Source organism: Pogona vitticeps, chromosome 5, assembly GCF_051106095.1.
Source record: "Pogona vitticeps strain Pit_001003342236 chromosome 5, PviZW2.1, whole genome shotgun sequence".
In the NCBI taxonomy this organism is placed as follows: domain Eukaryota; kingdom Metazoa; phylum Chordata; class Lepidosauria; order Squamata; family Agamidae; genus Pogona; species Pogona vitticeps.
In genome coordinates, this window is record NC_135787.1 from 178,361,822 (window position 1) to 178,384,979 (window position 23,158).

General features: G+C 41.8%; 1 protein-coding gene across 1 annotated transcript in view; it reads right to left on the reverse strand.

Annotated features, from left to right (window-relative positions):
• The window catches only part of LOC110076676 (sodium- and chloride-dependent GABA transporter 1-like), a 45,501-nt gene extending 34,916 nt beyond the window's left edge, over positions 1 to 10,585 (reverse strand). The window contains exons 1-3 of the mRNA XM_078376291.1: positions 10,250 to 10,585; positions 2,239 to 2,370; positions 1,022 to 1,122 (exon numbers count right to left, since the gene is read on the reverse strand). Of these exons, the coding sequence (XP_078232417.1) occupies positions 1,022 to 1,122; positions 2,239 to 2,370; positions 10,250 to 10,493 (477 nt within the window). The 5' untranslated portion in view covers positions 10,494 to 10,585. The remainder of the gene's footprint in view (positions 1 to 1,021; positions 1,123 to 2,238; positions 2,371 to 10,249) is intronic.
• Between the last annotated feature and the right edge of the window lie 12,573 nt (positions 10,586 to 23,158).

Below are 23,158 nucleotides of genomic sequence, written 5' to 3' on the forward strand. Positions count from 1 at the left end.
TTTGAGTCCCCAGATGTTCTTGGACTAAAACTCCCAGAAGCCGTCCTTCACCACAAGCTGTGCTGGCTAGGGTTGCTAGGAGATATAGTCCAAGATCTGGGGACCCAAGGTTGGGAAGCCACTGTTCTAGCCCTATCCATTTTTTTCTGTTTTGGAACCAACCACTTCTTTAATTTTTGCATCACATTCTCCTCTTCCTTTTTCCCGATGGCCTTTGCCTTAGTGGCAGAGTGCGTCGAGACAGCACTGCTTGGCCCAGGAACCAAAGTAGTTCTGCTTGAATGTCCTAAACCTGCAGAGAACGTTGGTGTCCCCTTTCCACCAGGCACGGCCAACCCTCTGATAAACAGAGTAGCTTACATCTCCTTTTCAGCACCCTTCACGGTTCACCAAGACCATTTCCCCCCTCCCCCTCCCGGTGAATTATACTGAGTGGGACAAATGAATACACCAGTGGCATAAAGTGGTAGATTGGGTGGGGGGGTTAGGGAGCATTTTTGTCCCAGCTAATTTTTGCAAAGCAAGTGACCCCAATCTGGGAACAATGACTCTTCGGGCAAAAATATGTTGGAGCTTGATGTAAATCTAGTTCTATGCGAATTCTGCAACAAAACACGGCAAATAAACTGTGGCAGGTGCCAAAGGCCACTCCACTGGATCATCTTTAACAAAGGACTATGCTCCTGAAACTATCCTTAAAACAAAGGATTCTGCCCTCTGGAAGGTAGGTCAGTCACATCATGATCCCACCTCACAGCCTTCATCTTTGAACCAGGGCTGAATCTGCTGTTAGTAGAAGGAGCCCATGCCTTCAGCTGTCAGATTCTGCAACAGGCCACAAAGTGGCAGGAGGAATGGGCCCTATAATATACAAACACTTCACCTTGTTTACTCTGAACTGAGCTGCTGCCTTTGGACATGGTGAAGGACATTGTTTCATTGCCAGTGTTGGAAAAACCACCACAACTCTGTCATTTCCTCCCCTACCTCCAACCCCATGGAAGGGGTAGCAAAGACTCACCACAGTGAAAGAGTTGAAGAGATAGTACAGCGCCCAGGCAATGATGACAATGTAGTAGATATTCAGCCAAAAAGAGAGAACCACCGCAGCCAGGCCGACGCCTGTGGGACAAGAAACATGGCGAATCACAAAAGGCAACGTGTCAAGGCCACCAAAGTTCTGCTGAATAAATGAGTGGCGGTATAGTTTGGAAGTGTGTCTAGTTTTGGGGTGTGTGTGTGTGTTACAGCTCCCGGAATTCCATAGGCAGCACAGCTATAGCCACTGCTAGCCGAAGATTCCAAGAACTATAATCCAAAAAGTAACTTTTTCAAGCTGTGGGTGCCAGCAAAACGAGCCCTGAGTGGCAGTGACTTGAAAGGCTGGCCTTGTCTTGGTCAATGCAGTTAGCTTAAAGTTTATTGTCAAGGGAATGAGTTACAAGTGTTTATCAAGAATCTTTTGGATTCTTGGCGATCCCTTTGCAGAACAAAAACCTCTGGGTAGGAATTGTGTTTTAAAGCAAAGCAAAATGTGCTGCTTATATACCACCCATAATACTTAAATCTCTCTCTGGCCAGTTTATAACTTTATTCCTCAGACTACACATTGCTACCGCCAGCTAGCTGGGCACTCAGTTTACTTATCTCAGAAGGTTGAGTCAAACCTGTGCAGCTACCTGAGCCTAGGATTGAACTCGGGTCATGAGCAGAGTCTTCACTGCAGTACTGCAGTTTAACCACTCTGCCACAAGATTTTGTCTGTTGTCACAGTCCTCAGGTCAGGGGCTCCCTTTCCTGCTGCTCTGCCACACTACTCTCTTGTCTTCGGGGTTGGGTGGGGAGATGAGCCCATGGAGAGTCAGTTGTGGTGACGATGAATTTAACCCCTGCCTGACGAAGAATTAACTGGAGAGGGGCAGGGCTCGAACAGTTTGAATGTCTACTCTCAGGAAAACTTATAACAAACAGCAGAATCTCTTGTTGCTATAACCCTGTGAAGTTTAGGTTTCTTGCTGAACAACAGTGCATCTCTACATCTAGACTATACATGAAAGAAGACTCATTAAAGGGTGAGATTGCCACAGAAGCTGTGTGATTTGAGGAATCTCTTCACGCTTTCACATCACAACTCCCACCATCCCTCAGAGCTAGCTCTTGTGGCGAAGGCTTGTGGGAAATGCAGACCAATACCCTCTCCTTATCCCTGCTTTGTGGTCTCCTATGGACTCATAGTACCTTTGAACATAGGCGCTAGTTTCCAGACACCGAGTCCACCAATGGACGTGTATTGTCCAAGAGCTGTTTCCAGCAGGAAAAGTGGGATCCCAGCAAACACCAGAGTCAGAAAATAAGGAATCAGGAAGGCACCTAGAGAGAAGAAGAAAATGAAGAAGACCTCATTTTACTACCTCTTTATTCCAAGCTGAAAAACCACTCCGGTTTTCATGATACCTAAGAAATTCATTGTAATTGTTTCATCTGAGAATCCATCATTAGTTATTATTATCATTTCTCAACAGCATAATAGATTTTTAATTTGACTGCTTTTTTGTTCATTTATTTATGGATTATTTTGAATTATCTGCAATTGCCTCAACACCACAGCCTTTCACTGTTAGCATCTTTTACCACTTAGTATTGTCAGGTTATTTTGCTTTGCTTTGTTTGCAGTCAGCTGCAAGAATTAAAACAATGGTGTCACAAAACACTTAATATTGTGCTTTCCCATCTGGCAATGCCCAATCCCAGGGACAAGAACCTTTTATAATATTTACTTAGAAGACAATCCTGTTCAAGAAATGTATCTTTCTGTGCAGAGAAAGAAAAAGTTACTTTTGGGGGGATAATAGTAATCTTGCATGCACTAACACTGGGTATCAGATGGTGGGGTTTATAACTTCATGTGATAGTCCTTTGCCACTAATTTGATTGGCAAATTTATTTTTCCTGCCTCTGGCATTGGAGACAAGCCCACATCCCATCTTCCTGCTTGTGTACTTGCTTCCATTGTTTGTTTTGTTGATAATCTTCTTCCTCTGGCCTCCAGCCAAACAACAAGCATGGAGGTCTCTCTGTTTGCTAGACCATTTTTCCTTGTTTCATCCTTCTGACTGTAAATACAAGTGATCACTGTAAGTAAAGATACCTTTTTTCCTAAGTGCTAATTTGTGCAGAAAAGAAACTAAAGAGGAAGGGCGGTGGATGAGACAGAACTGCTCTCTTCATGTTTTCTGTGCTGCCATTTTTTTCTACCTCATACTTTGCCAATTAAGAGGAATAACCAAAATTCCCCTTTCCTTTTTTTTGGGGGGGGGGGGAACAACGATGACCCACTAGTGTACCAGGCTGGTGCTAGTATTCTGGGAGCTGTAGTCCAACAAAATGACTTGTCGTATCTCTGTTCTAATGTGAATTGAATGTTCTGCTTTCCAGGTCTGTATCTTTCATTGCTTCTTGTTGAAAACAGCTAATGAATTACTGATAAATAGCCTGTTGATTTCCCCTAAATAGCTTCTCTTGATTGCCCTGTAATGTCAGATCCAGTTCCCTTGGGTTTAATTGATGGTTTAACTGGCTTAATTGCTGGTTTTCGCTCTTATCAGTTTTTTTTAACAGCAAAATACCTCCGGAAAGAAAAAGATTAAGAGAGGAGATCAATACTTAGAACTCCCACCTAATGGAAGCTGAAATAGACATCTAGGGTCAGAAAGGGGCAGAACGGGTAAGCCACGAATTATATGAATTATCTTATTTTCCCCTTTTCAAATCCCCACCTCTCTCTTTTCAGCACAACTCCATGGTGCTATCTTCACTTATATTTCCAGATGAATACCAGCCACAGATGCTACTTTTCTTCTTTATCTAAAGAGAGATTTGCTGGTCAGGGATTACCATAAAATAAGAACATAAATTTCCAAGGTGGTGGCTGTGCTAGTTTGTTGCAGTAAAAACACTAAAGAATCTTGTAATACCCCAAAGAATGCCAATTTTATTTAGCACAAGACCTTCATGGACTGCAGCTCATGTCTTTGGATACATGGAGTGTAGAGGCTACTGAGGCTACACTTTTATGTTTCTGAGGAACAGACGCTACACTCCATGCCTCTAGAGCAGCCTCTACCTCTAAAAAGTGATCATCTTTAAGGCGCCACAAGGCTGTTTCTTAGAAGGAGATAAGAAGAGCCCTGTTGGAGCAGACCAAAGGCTTACCCAGTGCAGCATTTGGTTCATACATTGAGCAATCTATGGGAAGCCCATCATCAGTAGAAGATGCTACTGGATACGTATGGCCCACCAATTGATAAAACAGAGGAAAACAAGGAGAGGGTTTACTGTTTCTAAAAAAGTATATCATTTCTCTCTTTCCTTCTTTGCTTTTAATCAGAAAGAACTCACTAGATCATATAGCAGCAGAACCTGTTCCTAGTGTGAAAGCGTCTGACAGGGCCATAAATGTAATGAAATCTTCCTGCAAGACAAACACTCTGTTATTAACTGTGGTCCTGAGCATAATCCTTCCAGGTATGCTTTTGCCATTTTCCACTTCTCTTCATTTCTCGTTAACTTTAGTGATGACACAGCAGGGATACAAAAAGACAACACTTTTCTTTCCACTCATAGGAAGATGCTTCCTACTGAGTCAGTCAGTGAGTTCAAATACCTCAGTATTGTAAAGCTGACTGACAGGAGTTCTTGAGGATGTCCAGGAGGTTCTTTCCTAGCCCCGTCTGGCGATCCAGAGAGGATTCTTTCCTAGCCCTATCTGGAGATCCCTGGGGTCTCCCATCTAAATACTGACCAAGCCTGGCCCTACTTAGCTTCTGAAATCAGAAGAGATGAGGTATGATCAGGGTAGTACTGTGGAAACCACTCTTCTATGGTCTTTCGGCAAACCAAAGTGGAGGGTGGAAACATTGGTGTTTTTTTTTTAAAAAAACTGATCTTCTCAGACTCCCTTAGCCAGCACATTATACTTGCTGGGGATTCTAGGACTTGTATTCCAAAAAGGTAATTGTTCCAAGTTCTGTGAGGGAATCAGGCATCTCCCTTTATGGAAAGATGGTTAGCCTACTGAAGCGGGTAAATGCCTCACAGTTCTTCCCATGGGAACTCAGCAAAAGAGCAGGGCCCATCCTTTATGGCTGCCTTTTCACCATGTTGAAGTAAGGAGTTGAGGGTCACCACTTGAGCATCCTACAATGCCCCAGATTTTGTGGAAATTTTGAATGAATGTACGAATCACACTGCCACCACCGTGAAGATCAGTAAGCCCATCAGGGCCATCAATGTGAGGATGGAGGAATCATCAACAAAAGGAGACTTTGCCCAAGACTTCCTTCACACCAAGAGCCCATGTGTCAAGAAAGGAGATGTGTAAACTTCTTCCTCTTATGAAATCCTAGAACAGGAGTTGTGAATACACACAGTCCTTTTAATAGGGTTGGACTGCAGTCCCCATCATCCACCAACTAATGGCCCTATTATTGAGGTTAGTTAAAGCCCACCAACATTGGAAGCAGAGGAAGGAAGAAACACATCTGACCCATTCGCAGTTTCTTTCATATTACATCGGACTCCCACATGCATCTGTCTCAGTTTTCCTTTAATTCAGGTACATATATACACTGAATGCCCATGCAAGTTGCTGGGCCCTTCCATTCATTTCAATGCCTTTCGAATCTGCTGCTTTGTTTAAAATAAACCAGAGTGTGGAAAATTACTTTGGAAAATTTATGTGTTGCTCTTAGTGGTCACAGTGTTTGAAAAGCAACCTGCTGGCATGACTAGTTGTACTGTTAGAAAGTAACTTGTTGCATGATTTGTTACACTCTTCATTAACTCCTCATTCCATCGTTTTTAAAAAATTATAAGAATGAAGGATCCCATGGGTATGGGGGTGCACTGTGTTTTAGATTGTATTAGTAAGCATTTTGTATTGTTGTATTTGTTTTGGAAATTAATTTTTTTAAAAAAAGAATGAATTTGCAAAATTCTTCTCAAAGTTACTCTAAAATGCTCTGAAAAGTAACTTTTTTAAAAAACTAAAAAAAGTTGCTTGTCATACCACTAAAGTAACTTTGTTCCCACTCGATTGTGAAATGTAACTTCTTTATGCCCTCATTACAGAAAAGCAGTGGCAAATAACTATGACACTTCCAAACTGGGAGTTGGCTGCTTTACCCAATGTACAACAGACATGCATTCCCAATGTGATGTACGTAGTATTCCCTTGCCAGATAAAGACGTATCCATAATTGGCAGGAAGAGCTTTACTATGAAAGAGAGGAAGATGAGAGCCATTCATAATATTCTGACTTACAGTGGTCCTTCCAGGCTTTTCTAAGTATAAAACACTCAGACAGGTTTGCCAGCTTCTCCTCCTGGTGGTCCTCTGAGACCATGCAGCTTGCCCAAGGCAACACAAGATGGCAGGGCATGTAGCCTCACCAACCACACACACTCTGAGCGATCTTGGCTAGCATTTCTCCTGGCAGGCACAGTGAAGATTTGAACCTGCTGAGCTATATTAGCCCCATGTTTAGCAACAGCTGGTGCGAGTGACGTAAAGGTATTTATAGAATCATCATCCATATCTTCTTCTTCTTCTTCTTCTTCTTCTTCTTCTTCAAGAAAAGTGGATAAATGTGCAGGACTTTTTTAAAACACTAGTTTAAAACTTATGTCTTGTTGGAAGAGATTAAACTTTATGACCCTATACATTCTTTCAATTTCTCTGTTTTTATTATCTTAACCTGATAGGGTAGAAACAGAAGAATCAGGGTGTTTAGCATAACAAAGATTCCAATATAAATTGTCCTTTGGAAATACTGATGGAAAAAATTAGACCAGCAAACCATTAATGCACAGAGTAATACATGTAATGATGACTAATTAGTACAGCAACAACTGCCTGCTGGGGTCTGTTTCTTGAGAAGAATATAAAAAAGGCAGATGGGGAACAGAAGTCACCACATTATCTTTCCATTTCCGAAGGATCTTTGCAAACAGTTAGCAAGGTCATAGAAACTCTGTGGAACTTTTCATCTTCTGCAAAGTTTTACTGCATTCAGATCTTGAAAACTTAGTCACAGAACCATAAAACTGTAGCATTGGTTGGCATTTTAGATGTCATTGAGTCCAACCCCTTGCCATTGCAGAAGTTCCACAGCTAAAAAGTTCCTAATAGATGGCCATTTAAAATGTTTGAAAATATCCAGTAAAGAGCCGCCCATCGGTAACCCATTCCATGATTACAATGGCTCTTATCAGGAAGTTCCTTCTAATGTTTAGTCAGAACCTCTTTCCTTGTGAACTGATTATATGAGTTTAGACACTGCCCTTTAGAGCAGAGGAAAACATGCTTTCTCCATCTTCCGTCTTATAATCCTGCTCAGTCTGTTAACACAGTCAAGGTTGACTAGGACCGTTCATTGATATGTCAGAACAAAACATATGCAAACAGTTGTAAGCAGTCGCCTGTATGTACGGTTTTGGTTGTTGCAGAGGAATAGTAAATCATATGCTTCACTGGCATAAAGACCAACTTCACTCTCCAACCTCTCTTATGGAAAATATATCAGGTAACAGAATTGGGACTCTGAAGAACCACCATCAGCCGGAGATGGCAGTAGTACTAGAAGAAAAAGACTAACATGGTGACTCAATGGAGGACAGTTTAACTCCTGAGAGATGGATCTTAGATCTTAAAACTGCAGAGCTGGAAGGGCTCTACGGATCATCGAGTCCAGCCACAGCATATCAGCACATGAATGGAATGGTAGGATCAAAGGGCGAGGGCTATTCAGATCAAGGGGAAGGGCTCTGTTCTAAGAGGTGGAGCTCCACAGGGATCAAGGGGTATATCCACGTTCCCACTCTTGGAATCAATGATACCTGGGTTGATCACATTATAAAAGTACCATCTTTGCAAAGGTGGGCCAACTCCCATCAGCCGAGGTCAGCACAGTAATGTTGAGAACTGAAGTCCAACCACATCTGGAGAACCTAGCCAGATGTTAACTTTGCTCTTATACTTTTAGGCCAGCCGGCGTTGCTGATAGTGGCAGAGGTTATCAAGGGTGCAGTGCTGAATAATAATTAGTAATTAAAATGGTTAAAGGGGCTGAAGTTATGTAGCTGTTAAGCGGTTGTCTCCAATACCTTTTTCCTGTAAAAGGGGAAAATAATATCTGCTCCTTCAGTGGTGTAGCTGATACTGCCCCTCTCTCTCTGTTCTCAGTGTCCTCATAGTGAAGAAAATGTTTATTTTGCCACATGTTCGATCTGGATTTTTATGAAGAAACTCTTGCTAATACCCAGGACCAGAGAGTCATTGGTAAAAGGTTGCCAGTCTAGGTCTTTCTACCTGCTGAAGATGCTTGGTTTTTTCTCTCTCTGATTCCCTTCATCTGATGTGATTGTCCCCTCCCTCTTAAGAAACTGCACTGTTGGTTTCACAGCTCCATCTCTGTATTTCCCTAGAAAAAGTCAACCGTCCAGGAATCCCATTGATGACACTGGACTACACTGAGGAACAATCATAGAGCGCTCTTCATTTCCCACCACACAAATGTGTAACACAGGGCTGGCATAAGCCATGAGCTGCAGCCCTGCCTTTGATAATATGGTTACAATAATGATGATGCTATTATATACCAGACTTCAGATCTTAATCATGCAAATTTGCATTGCACCAAGTTTTTATTATTATTATTATTATTATTATTATTATTATTATTATTATTATTATTATTATTATTATTATTATTATTATTATTATTATTATTATTATTATTATTATTATTATTGTTAGTGTTAGTGTTAGTGTTAGTGTTAGTGTTAGTGTTAGTGTTAGTATTAGTATTAGTATTAGAATTATTAAGGTGTTGACACCTTAAAAATATTTGCTGAAACATGAAATCACAGCTGCCTGCCTGGCTAGGGAGGATCTCCTCCAGAGCCATGCAATGTATCCAATTCTGGCAGCTGAACTCTCAGAGAGCGACGGGAGAGTCAAGTTGTCCTGGGCTGGATCAGGCTAAACAGAGTCACTTCAAAGTGTGGTATGCCATTTAGAGCAATCCTTGCATGTACATGCAAACAGGATAAGACGCCATACTGCACTTCTAAGTAATCTATGCAGTTCCGTTAATCGTTATATAGAAGAATGTTCCATTCAATCCAATAGGACTTGCTTCTAAGTAGACATGCACATGCACTACAAAGCTAGACTTTGGAATGGGTCACACCTCCCAGAAGCAGTCACCCAACTGGGAGTGTGGCTATGCTGACCAGGGATTCTGGGAGCTAATTGTCCAGAAATCAACTTCAGTGAAAGATAATAGGATTTCCCTGCGCTATGTTCAGGAGGGAAGAGTTAGTATGTTGCATGGGCTGAAGCTCTTGGCTACAGAGCCAAGGGCCAGGTATCCGAATCCCCATTGTTCCTCCCAGGAGAGGAGCCAGATGACATCACCCAGAGCATGACTGGTGGGATTACATGCCTGCCACCTGTGCAAACGTGACCAAGCTGCAGACCAAGCACTACCAGAATGGAATGATAAACCACATTGGAGTACTTTATATCTAGAATCAGAACCTGTATGGTGTAGTAGAGAGAGTGACAGCCTAGGACTCAGGAGGACTGAGTTCTAAAACTCTGCTTGGCCATTGGGGGCAGTGCCAATGCTAAACCACTCCTTAAATATCTTAAAGAGCCTCGTGGTGCAGTGGTTAAACTGCTGTACTGCAGCCAAAACTGTGTTCAGGGCCCCGGGGTTCAATCCCAGGTAGCCGGCTCAAGGTTGACTCAGCCTTCTATCCTTCCGAGGTTGGTAAAATGAGTACCCAGCTCGCTTGGGGGGGGGCAATGTGTAGCCTGCATAATTAACTTGTAAACCACCCAGAGAGTGCTTGAAGCACTATGGGGCGGTATATAAGCAGCACGCTTTTCTTTTCTTTTTTTGGTTTTAAATATGGCCAAGGCAAGCTAAACTTACATTGAACTTTAGGGTCAATGTAAATTGGATGCTACTTGAAGGCACCTGAGAAACAAATACTTAGCCATGGAAGGGCCACCATTAGTTAGAATTGACTTGAGAGCAAATAATAATTATTAATTTTATGATCAAGAGATGTCAAGCAACTAGGCAACAAGTAAACAGAGTTTAAATTGAGATTTACAGCCCTTCATGGATTCTGACATTATTAACCAAAATTAACCATATTTTGAGTAGGTTCCTTTTACCTCCTCCGTTCTTGCCACAGAGGTATGGGAAGCGCCAAACATTGCCCAGGCCGATGGCATATCCAACGCAGGAGAGCAGGAAGTCAAATTTGCCTTTCCAAGAGCCTCTGTCAGGGATCTCTTTCTTCTTCTTCTTCTTGGTTTCTTCATTTCCTGAGGCAATGACTTTAGGTTCTACAAAGGCAGCCTCCTTCACCTCAGACGGCAAGTTTAGCTCCACTGACACGGTGTCGATCTTTCCCATCACTGCTCACATTAACTTCATGGAGAAGGGGAAACTGTACCCTCAGAAGATCAGAATGGGTAGATGAGAAGACAGAACAAATTCTTTGCGGGTACCTGAAAGGTGTAAAACATGTTAGCATTTTGCAGACAACCGGCTCTAAAGAGGGCTAGACTTCTTGTGAGTTTTAAATAAAATGCAGTAACCACCACAATCTTATGGGGTGTTTGTATAAGTCTTGCGTTACCTGCTATGGCCAACTGAGGCTAAATGAGCGCCAGGGTATGTCTCAATCATATTCCTGATTACACACCCAACTATACAACCAAGATGCTCCCCACACAGATAAAATATTGTTTTAGACAGTCTGGTGCAGCTTTGCTCATTTCAGAAACTCTATAATTAACAACTGTACAACAGGCAAATGTTAAGTTGGTACTGGGGGGTACCTGAATACGTTTGCCCAGTTTTCTTTGGTATCCAGGAGTGTTTTTGTATAAGTTCAACTCATTTCATGTATAAGTTCAACTCATAGAAAACTATGGCTTGGGTCTAGCTGTCTCAAGGACTGTGTCTCCCAACATGAACTTCCCCGGGTCATAAGGTTATCAGAGGTAACCCGCCTCTTGATCTCACCACCTCCACAGCTACATCATGATCAGGACATGAGAGAGGGCCTTTTTAGTGGCCGCTCCCAGGCTAGAAAGCTATTGTACCCACTTGTCCCCCACTGTCCTTCTGCCAGGCTTTTGGCATAGAACAGTTGCTGAGAAAGGAACTTTAAACAGAGGATGATGCAGCCTTTACTGTTTTGTGTGTTGTGGATCTTTTAAACTGTTTACATTTTCTGAATTTTAAAATTTCATTGCCTATGCAATTGCAGTTTAATATTATGGTGGGTCCTTGTTGCACTTGTTTTTTATTTATTTTGTAAGCCACACTGGATCCCTACATTGGCAGAAAAGTGGGACAGACGTAAACACATACGTAAATAAGCAAAGCAAGAACAACAAGCAAACAAACAAACAGGCACCTCTATGTCCCTATACAGTCATGCTAATCCTGGTCACTCTTTGACTGGCACATGGGGGAGAGGAATCTGAGCATGGATCTTCCTGTAAGAATGACCAGGGCAAGCTAAACTTCTTGTTCTCCCCCCCACCCAATGTCAACCACATGGACGGTGCTTGAGAGATGCCAGAGGCACCAACTTTTACATGCAAAACCATGCTGTGTTATATAGTCCATTCTCTGGGAAGGAAATAGGTTGACAGCTGTCAAATACTTTAAAAGATGTTATAAATAAGAGGAAGGGCCATGGTTTGGTTCCCCCCCCCCAACAAGAAGAAGAAATAACGTTTCTGTTGCTGGAGGGTGGCCTTCAGCTAAATATTAAGGGAAAGTTGTTAACGATCAAAGAAATGTTCAGTGTGTTGCACTGTATGGAAGAGCTGGAAAAAGATGCAGACAAGGACAAGTGAAACGGTTGTGGAGGTAAAACTGTTCTGCTGTGAGAAACGGAAAGCCAGATGTAGGGCTTCTTAGTGCAGAAGAACGTCAGACAATGTGGCCCTTGGGGATGCCTTTTTTAAAAAAAGGTCACTGCTGTTACAAATAAAAAAACTGGCAAACTACAAACTGGTCAAAATGGGACAAAGTCATACTTTCCGAGTGAGTATATGAAGCAAAGTGGAATCGCCCCTTTTACACTTCTGATACTTTTGCAAGCCACTTCCTCATTCAAAACATGATTGGGAAAGTAGCCATGGCCATGAAGGCTGGAGGATAGTGGGAGTGGCGGTAGTCGGTGTTACATACAGCGATGAGCTCGCCTGTCCGTCACTGCTAAAGCTGTGAGTCATCTACCAATGGTGTGACGGAGGGTGGGACATAAGGGGTGGAGCTGTTGTATAAAGGGGAGTGAATGTGTGTGAGAGATTTTAGATAGGGACTGATAGGGCTTTGATAGGGCTTGGATAGGGTTTAGAGAGGAGTTAGGAGATCTGTGATATATTGTGAGAGTCTGTGTATGCTAGTGCCTTTATTATAGTGAATGAATTATTATTTAATTATAAGTGATTTACAGTGGGGTCTTGACTTAAGAACGGCTTGATTTAAGAACATTTTGACTTAAGAACCTCTCTCATAAGAAAATATTGACTTGACTTACATACTTAGATTTGAGTTAAGAACTGAAAAAAACCCACGTGGGAGGCAAGGAAAGTGCAAAATTTGAACTTTCAGTTAACTGTTGGCCAGTGAAAAGGGAACCTGTCTGCTTCCTCACTCCTCCCAGCGTTTAGAGAGTGGATTGGGAGACAGTCTTCAGACTGCCTGGACTGTATTTTCCCTGCCTTCCCTGAACCTTTCTTGACCTAAGAAAAAAAGAAACAAAATATCCCCCTCTAGTGGTTGAAGGCAGAATAGCAGCTTCCCATTAGTTTCTATGGACGGAAAAGAGCAGATACGGATCAAATGGTTTTCAATACATTCCTATGGGAAATGCAGATTTGACCTGAGAACTTTTTGACTTGAGAACCACCTTCCAATACGGATTAAGTTCTCAAGTCAAGACCCCACTGTACCATTCCTTTTATTTGTACCCAATAAACCTGAGTTTTTATTTTGAATCATATTTTGGCCTGAAGCTACTTATTTGAGGGAATGGTTGGTGGCAGTGGAAAAGAAGAGTGATTTAGAGTGACGTAGCGACCCCCCTTTGTGAGGTAGAGGGAGGCCGTTACAATAAAATTGGTGGCAGCGGTGGCATACGAATATTCCAGTGAAGCCTTGGCAAAAACGTGCCTAGAGCAGGGGTCTTTAGTTAGGGTCATCTGAAGTGGAGAGCGTGGGTCACCTTCTAGGGCTTGGCTCAAGGGGAGCAAGTCTAGTAGAGGGGCGCTGAAACTTCAGATTGAAGACTGAGACAGGGAAGCTCTGTGGAGACCATTTTTGTGTGTGGAGAGTGGCCCAAAGCGAAGGCTTTGGTGTTGAGGATAGCCTTGAGGATAGCCAACTCCAAAGCCACCCTGATGTTACGCATTGCTTTTATTCTAACATAAATACAGTACTTCTATGCCCTTCTCATTTTCCCCATCTCAATTTGAAAAGCAGAAAACTTAACAAATACTTGCTAACTGAATCGTTTATATAAATCGCCCTTCGTTTTCATTCTGAGTTAGGTTAAATTATTTAATACAGTACCAAACTTTTGGGTAATGCAACAGCAAAGTATTTTTCCCCTTTAAGGAAAGATTCATTTTTGTGATTTATCTGTGGCCATTAAATAAGTATTCTAAAAGCAAACATAGTTTTGCATACTTCCTCTCCCACTCCCCTTTGGCTAACATGCTTCCAACAAACAGAAACGCAACTGGCTATGTTACAGTGATTGACTAGAATGAAAGGATCCTGATCTAGTCTTTGAAAGCAGATAAGGGGGAAATGCCCATTTGCCATTAAAAGTGCAAATATTCTGGATTCAGGATCAGCAATGGAGGCACAACAACTGGTCAAGGATGAGAAAGATGAGTTTGGAAAGGAGGTTAAAAGGAAACTCTTGTACAGAAAACTTGGAATTGTACATTTTTGGACTACAGTTGGCCATAGTGGCTGGAGTGTTCTGGCAGCTTTAGTCCAAAAAAGTAACTTTTCCAAGTTTTGTGTGCAAGAGAAGCATACACACAGAGACACTTTCATCATGGAAACTAAAGTCAGGAACCCAAATGGAAAAAAAAAGTATGGAAACAGGAGAGCAGAGAATTAAGAAGTCCAGAAGCAGAGTGACTTAAGGAAAGAAGAATATAAGAGGCAGAGAGCAGAGGAATAGATGGATAGAAGAGAGAAGAACATCTCCCTGGTGTGGACTGCGTCCCCAGGTAAGCGATGTTTCATTGTGAGCTATGGAACGAGAGTACCCAGGGCTCCAGAGACAGAATTGTTGAGACCCTGATTTACTCCAAAGACACAAAACAACCTCAGAATTCATAACAGTCTTATCAACTGACCACGATGTGAAGCAAACAATAGTGGCTGCTGGCAAGCTGGCTGTCATTAAATTGCATGGCAGAAACAAACATATAATTGAGTGAACGAGACCCTTAATTCTATAATGAAATGATGGTAGTTCTTGTGCTACCTGTCTGGCTAGGAAAAATAGTCATCTTGCTAAATTATAAGTCTGCCAAAGGGGCAAACATATTTCTCATAACAAATCTTCGTCTTCCCACCCACCCACATTTTTTCTTCTAGCTAAAGTCATTATACATTCTTGACAATTTTGCCTTTCTTTGGCATTTGAATAGCTGGTTTATGATTCTTAGTGCCAGAAGCTGAAAACACATTTTAAATAGTCATTTCTCACAAACATTGAGCTTCTAATGGTTCATTTAAAACAAAGCAAAACAAAACAAGAACACAACAAAGATTATTCCACAATTAGACCAAGGCTTCAGTACAGAAAATGAATGGGAGAAGCAGAAATAGTTCAGGCAAAAGCTTTGAGACTCCATATGGGCAATGCTGTCTGATAAGAAGAGAGCTCGACCAAGAATTTGGCCCTCAACTAGTCACTTGTTTACATCCTTCCCCACTATAGTAAGATGTATGGTATTACTATTTAAATTATGTTAATTCAGTATAGATTTTTGTAAATTTGTTCTTTTCCATTTGGCTTTAAAGTATTTGTGTTATTAGTGCTGTGCTACAACACAGTCGTTACACTGTCTTTTAATGATGTCTTAATTTTTGACATGAGCTGCTGTGTAGATCAATTGATGATGGAAAGGCAGCAGATGTGTCGATCAATTGATGGAAAAACGGGATATAAATATTTTTAATCAAGTTAGTAAATCAATCAATCAATTCTGAGGTTCATTTAAGGCCAAAGTTCATTCTGGGACAAGAAATAGTGAACATGGCGTTATTGTGAGCCTTGACAACTGATTCAGATACTGAATGTGTGTTTACGAATAAACAGGGTTTGTGGAAAGGGTCATATACTCATCCTGGTAGGATTCCAAAGCTAGCCCTAAATATTTGCTGCCTAAGGCACAATGGCAAAATGTGTCCCTTACAAAAAGCTCAAACTGAGGAACAGTAACAGGCAAAGCCAGCCAAATTATTTGGCCCCTGAGACCAGCACTTTCACAAACACTTCTTCCCATTCCTGGTTGTAAAAATCCCATAACTTAAATTAAACAGGTTAACAGTTTGCTCGCCTTGGGTGGTATTGAAACTCTGCTGCCTGAGGCCCTTGCTTTACTTTGTGTTACCACAGGCTTGACCTTGCAGAACTGTTCATACGAGTTTGCCACAGGGCTTCTCCTAGGCGGAAAGAAGAGGCAGCATCCTGGCCCTGAAGTTACAGGATGATACCCAGGTGATTCACTCTGCATAAAAACAGCACAAAGGCCACATCAGTTGATCCAGCACAGCGACATTATCACTGTTCCCCTTTTCATGAACTGTAGCCATGGTTTGTGAACAAAGCCCTTTCTAGATTTTAGTACTTCCTGCTGCCACCCTACCTCATCATGCCCCCACCCAACCTTTAAGAAACATCTCTTCCTGGGCTCCCAGCTTTTGCATTTCCCTAACCTGAAAGCTTTCCCCTGAAGTTACTTTCCCTTAACCACATCCATTTGAGCCATGCTTTCAGCTTTCATTCCCAAACTGGGTCACATCCCTCTTAAGCGGCTCTTGCTGCGTAGAAGCAATCCTGTGCCCAAGGGACATTATACTTTGCCGAGCAGGAGGTGCCCACTGAGGGAAGGCCTCAATCCAAAAGCCATTAAGGAGGCTCTATTACAAGGAAGTTAGTGTCCTCCTTCAGAGTGATATATATCTCTCAGTGCAGCAAATTTGGAGCACCTAGGATGCTACAGAACAACATTAATACCCTTAATTTCTAGTTGTGCTGGGTCCGAGCCTGTGAGGAGACCACAGCAATCACCACTAGGCCCCTATCCTGAGTGCCTTCTGGCAGCTGCTCCATTGTTCCTGTCATATCCTCTGTCTTCCTTGTCACAGACGTCCTGCTTTGTCTTTTTATTGCTGCCACTCCATAAGATCCTTCTCATCTATTTCCAGACCCGATGGCAACACAGATAAGTCTTGTTTGGCACCTTCTGCTGCTACACTGGCAGTTTCCTCCAGACTTCTTCTCTGTGTCCTTCTAAACAGAGCTGGCACCTGAACCTACTTTCTTTCTCTTTTACAAAACACTCTCTAGAAGGTTGACTGACGGAGTAGCATCCATCTTCTCCATTTTGTTCTGTAGCATGGTGTGACATAAGATTTCCCTGAATAGGCCTGGTTTCCCCAACCAAAGTCGATACTTTAGTTCCTGAGGTAAATCATCACAATTATCATCCATATTGCATCGCCCCCTTATTAATTAACAGGACACAGCATGACAAGAAATTTCCTCTCCAGGGCCACTGTTCACATGTTGCCATTTTGTGGAGCCTTTCAAAATGGCCCTATCACAGCAGTGGTTATATACATCTTGGGCTAAAATATGTTGGTGGTGGTGAAGGGAAATCTAGACCGTTCATCATTTTTTTCTGTTATGATTACCAACAGCCCTCAGATGTGAAGAACTGGTGATCCTTCAGCACTTGGCAAATTATTTGCACTGATGGGTATTGGAGTCCAATGAGATATGACAGACTACAAGGTCCCCAGCCCTGTTTTACAGGGAGCAGTGCTGACATGCATTCCACCACATGCTGATTTGACTCTTACCACAACCCTATAAAATAGTTCTATTTTACACATGTATATTTATCATAGAATAATGGAGTTAGAAGGGACCTATAAGGCTGTTGGGTCCAACCCTTGCTCAATGAAGGAATCCAAATCAAAGCACGACAGCCTTTTAAGCATTTGAAAAATGCTATCTCAGTCTTCTTTTTTGAAGGCTAAACCTGCCCAATTCTTTTAGTCTTCCCTCACAGAGCTTGCTTTCCAGTCTACTGATCATTCTTGTGGCCCTTCTCTCAACTTGTTTCAGTCTGTCTGAATGCTTCTTAAAGTGCAATGTCTAGAACTGAACACAATACTCAAGATGAAACCTAACTCTGAGCTTGCATCTCCTTCCACCTTCCAATTCAGTTTAATGCCTTCCTGATGAGGTTCCTCATGCTGTGGCCAAACTCATTCTTCCCAGTCCTTGTAAGGTGCAATCATCACTTGCTAGCAGTCTATTCTCCATGGTCCAAAAATCCAAATCCTTCCCATCTGCACCACTTCCGTAGCCAGTCATTCACCCAGGGTATTTCCCTTTCTTTTCTGTTCTTCTTCCGAGTACTGGTATGATAGATGAGAATACAATCTGGACCCAAAGTCCTTGAATTTTTTTCCCAAGAGCTTCAAAATCTGATGCGATTTCTTTGTAGTTGGCATTGTCGTTTTTCCCCCCAGATGGATGAGAAGAAAGGTTTATGCATCTGTGAGTTTTATGAGAAATGGCAATCCTTCTGTCACATCCCTAATCCATCCTCCAGGGAGACGGCCTACCTGGCAGGTCCATGGATCTTCCTGACATATTTTAGTTTGAAGGAGACTTCCAGTAGGAAGACTCCATCTACAAATACTCTTCTCTTCTTATTTGTAGGGTGTCGGTCCAGTGACTCTGCTTGGCTAAGCTTCAGCCTCTCTTACGTTTCCCCATGGGGTCTTCTGTCTGCTGTCTGCCCATCTCTTCTTTAAGAATCTGAAAGTGGTTTTTGCCGTTCCACTGGTGAAGAATAGGTTCTCCTTCTTTTGCTCCTAAATGTAAGCCTTTTCCACAGTGCTTCCTCCACTACTTGATTTTCTCCTGTGCATTCTCCTCCTCTGCTTTGTCTTGCTGTTCTTCCACTTCTAAATGTCTCCCTTGGCAGCCGCTGCTGCTTGAGAGTTCTTTCTGCCCATGTACTCTTCCTCTTCTCTTATATAGCCTTAAGTGTGGCCACTCACTGCTCCAGTCCTCTCACTTTTTCTTCCAACAGTGCAACTAATTTACACGGAGTGTATGTGAACACTCTGTTGTTCGCAGGCCACAAAGACAAACATTGCACCCATTTTGCAGGTCGCTACCACTGCAGGGTCAGAAGACCAGCAGTCGTAAGATTGAATCCATGTAACCGAGTGAGCTCCCATCCCTTTGTCCCAGCTCCTCGCCAACCTAGCAGTTTGAAAGCATGTAAATGTGAGTAGATAAATAGGTACCACCTCGGTGGGAAGGTAAAACGGTGTTCCCTAGTCACGCTGGCCACGTGGCAATGGAAACTGTCTCCGGACAAGCGCTGGCTCTATGACTTGAAAAGCGGGATGAGTGCCGCCCCCTAGAGTCGGCACGACTGGACTAAAAATGTCAAGGGGAACCTTTACCTTTACCTTTACCACTGAAGTGTCTCTTTACTCCATAATCCCTATTACCTTTTTTTTTTCTCCTGTTTGTCTGTGAATGCCCTTTTCCTTGTCTTGTCTGCCTTGAAGGATGCTTTCCTGTCAAACTCCTGGGAAGTTCATGAATATATAGTTCTCTGTCTTTGTTTCCTTTGTCTCCCTTTTCTTTTGTCTGTTCCTCCTCCACTAGACCCTTTTCTTACTAATACTCCTCCTGGTTGCTCACTGTCTCAGTTTTATTCCTCGGCTTTGCTCTGTTGTGCATGTGTTCTGTACTGTCAAAGCCAGAACCATCTTATAGAGACTCCCATAGAGCATTCAAGGTAAGTGAGATACTTAAGGAATGGTTTTACCAGTTGTACTCTCCCAGTCAATTTCCATGGCCAAGCGGGGATTTAAACCCTGTTGACCAGAGTCCTAGTCTGTCACTCTATCCACTACACCACACTGGGACTCCCACTTTGCTCTGTTAAGAGGCAGCAAACAGAAATGTCCTGCTAGCACTCAACGGCTGCAACTTATGACTCTCAGCAGTAATCAGGCCACTCTTTTCTCTCAAGCAGAGCACACAGTGCTTCTGAACAGGTCATTTCCAGCTCACTTCCCGGAGTGAACTTAAATCACTCACCTCCCTGCCTTTGTCTCCTTTGTCTCCCTTTTTTCTCTTCCTCCTTACTACTACTACTTGCCAAATGTCTGATCCCTTGCCCCCTGTGGTCCATCTCAGTTTTATTTCTCTGCTGTGTTCTATTACGAGTCAGCAAACAGAAAGGAATAATCCCCATATTATAAAACTGGGCCTCTAGATATCAGAGAGTTGTTGTTGTTTAGTTGTTAAGTTGTGTCCAACAATTTGTAACCCCATGGACCAGAGCACGCCAGGCCCTCCTGTTTTCCACTGCCTCCCGGAGTTGGGTCAAATTCATGTTGTAGTCAGAGACTACAACACCCATTATTCCTTAATTTGCCCTGCATCTGGATCAATTTAGAAATGCAGGTTTCCAGCTCTCTCATTGAATCACACTCACTGACTACATTTTTAAAAATTATTTTTTCACTGATGTAGATGAAATTTGTTGTCTTCACAGAACCTAAAGAGGAGTGTACACCTGGAAAGTTTGAGACAGACAGCCTCAGGCGTATGCATATTAGTACCTCTGAGATTTACTATTTTGAAAAGACAAAATGCATATGCACCCAGTTGGAGGCTTAATTTTGCCCATTCAGTGCACCTTTTATCCTCTAACTGACATTGGTAGCATCTTCTTAGAACGCTTGAGATGCTCCCCATGCTTCCATCTGAAGAACTGTATCAAAGAAGAGCCAATTAAAAACACCAACAAGGAGAATGGTTTATGTACTGCACTGAAAAGCAGCATCATGGGCAGTCACTGAAATCCTAATGTTTCAACTTATGCCATATATTCAACTTACTGTATTCCCACAACTTATGTGGAAATAAAACATTTCTAATTCCTTTCCAGAAGATTTTGAGGCTCCTGTGAGTCCCTTTTCACTATGGGAAAGCCATTGTGAACCATGACACTGTGTGGGAAACTTTAATTTCCAAAAATCACCACCAAAGAGATGATTGATCAGTAATTACCATAATGTATTTGATGTAAAGGACTTTCTACATGAGGCAGACATACACATATTGAAATGGAGGTTTTTAGAACGACAGATCTAGTTGTCGAAAATATACAAAGAAGTCTTGCTTATTCTGTTACTGCTTGTTCTCTATCCCAATGAGAGAAAACAACAAGTACTTCTATTTTCACTTGACTTCTCTTGGAACTATCCAGGCAATGCTGTTGTTAAGCCTCAGTAAAGAAATTAAAGGTGACCTAAATAGTTAACAGCACACTTAATCATTTTCAGCAATGCAAAACCAGTAACCTAGTTTCATGTTTTTAATTTGGGAGTAGAAATATAAACTATAGTGAAACAAAATGGCTTCCATTCGCCTCTTTGTTCTTCTTATTGGCATAGCTAATTATACTGCTATACCTCAATCCCAGCTTGTTGGCATAGCTAATTATACTGCTATACCTCAATCCCAGCTTGTTCCCAAAGGTGTGATCTGGGTTTTTTAATATTTTGTTTCATACCCTATTGGTTTTTTTAAAATAGTCCATTTCTTTCTCTTTTTAAATAAAAAAAAAATCCTGCCAGTGTACCACTTGAAGAAATTAGCTATTTAAAAAGTGAGGCATTCAGTGGCAATTTGAGTCCTGCTGTTGAATCAAGCTGGACAGACTCAATATCTGGTAACAGAAGTTAATTAAAGTGTCAGGCAATTTCAGCATCGTGAACTAGTCTATTCTGGAAAGAATGCCAGGCCCTATTGATAAGTGCATCTGAAGTATGTCTAATATCTCAGAAGAAGAACTAGAGGGATTCCTCTCCTCCATCCACCTCCAAAAGCCCAAATAAGTAAGCATTAGAGGAAAAAGAACACAGCTTGGCAGTAACTTATTGCGAACAACCTTTATCTATCTATCTGTCTGTCTGTCTATCTATCTATCTATCTATCTATCTATCTATCTATCTATCTATCTATCTATCTATCTATCTATCTATCTATCTATCTATCTATCTATCTATCTATCTATCTATCTATCTATCTATCTATCTATCTATCTATCTATCTATCTATTTTATTTTATTTTATTTTATTTTATTTTATTTTATTTTATTTCCAGCCTTTCTCCTGGAGAAGGGCGAGGCAAAGAGACAGTCCCGAGACCAGCAAAATCGGGGAGCTGGACAGGGGACAGTTTGTATTTGTCTTCAGTGTGGAAGGGATTGTCACTCTCGAATCGGCCTTCTCAGCCACACTAGATGCTGTTCCAAGACCTCTATTCAGCGCATGTTACCATAGTCTCTCGAGACTGGAGGATGCCTAATATTCTTAAAACGAACCCAAGGCTTTCTGACTACAGCTCACCCAAGATATTTCCTAAGGGTAAAGCTGGCCCTGCTTGTAACACGTCAACAAAGCTGGAACTGAGTCACAAGTTGGCTGAAATCCAGTAGTAAGTCACAACTACAGTAGACCCATTGAATCAGTGGGGATTTGGTGAGTCAACTCTTTCATAAGTTCTATGGGCCTACTCTAGCTGTGACTTTCTACTGGATTTCAGTCACTGTTACCTTCATGAGGAATCACATTTAATCACACTCCTGGGCTACCTCTCTTAGGGTTTGTCCAGACAGGGTAAAAGGCCACACACATTCCTAGTTCTTGTTTATCCCTGTTAGCTGCAAAAGAGCAAGGTCTCAAATTCAAACTGCACTTTTAGTATTCACTTCTGTGAAGCCTCTTCTCTCCCAAGACAATCTTGCAATCCATAAAAATAAAAAAGAATTTTTTAAAATTTTCTTTTAAAATTCCACTTCTGCTCTGGAGCTTTCTTTCTAAAAAAATGTGTGTGGGGAGTGGGCTTTTGTTTGTTTGCTTGCTTGCTTGCTGTCAAAAGTGGGTTATTTCACTGGGCAGCAAGAGGATAGTTTATTTTAACTCATGAAATTGATGTAGTTTGACTCATTTCAGCATATGTGAACGCCACTGACGGGGTAGATTGTTTCTACACCACTCCTACTACTCACTGGTGTGCCTTCCGTCTCACTGGCCCCTGCTGCCAGTTACCTCTCCTTATCCAAAAGGCTTCTGTTTGTTTGTGTGTGTGTGTGTCCATCTGCAGTCCAATCTATCTCTTATATTGACATAGTGATACACCAGTTTTGATTGCATCAATGTTAAAAACCCATATAGCTCCCTCAACTGATACACAAGACAGCTTAAAAATGGATTAAAAGTTTTCCGAAGAGGATGCACACACCAACAGAAATACCGTGTGACTACCACATGACTTTTACCTGATTTCAAAAATCCAATCCACCTCCCATTTTATTTTCATATTATAACCATATCCTTAGATGCTCTTCCTTGGACATATGCAATAAACGGGTGTATTTCTTCCACTTTAGTATTGTTTCACAAGCTCTTCTGCAGTCACAAGATTCAGGACAGGATAAAAGGAAGTTCTTTTTCATGTAATATACAGTATAGTTCGTCTACTGCAGTGATTCTTAACCTTTTTGAAAGAAACGCCCCCTTGAGCCATTGAGGAAGTTATCATCGCCCCCCTCCCCGCGGTGATATCTTTATTTATTTATTTATTTATTTATTTATTTGTTTGTTTGTTTGTTTGTTTATTTATTTATTTATTTATTTATTTATTTAAGACACTTAAATCCAATGACCCCTGAAAACAAAATTAAATTCC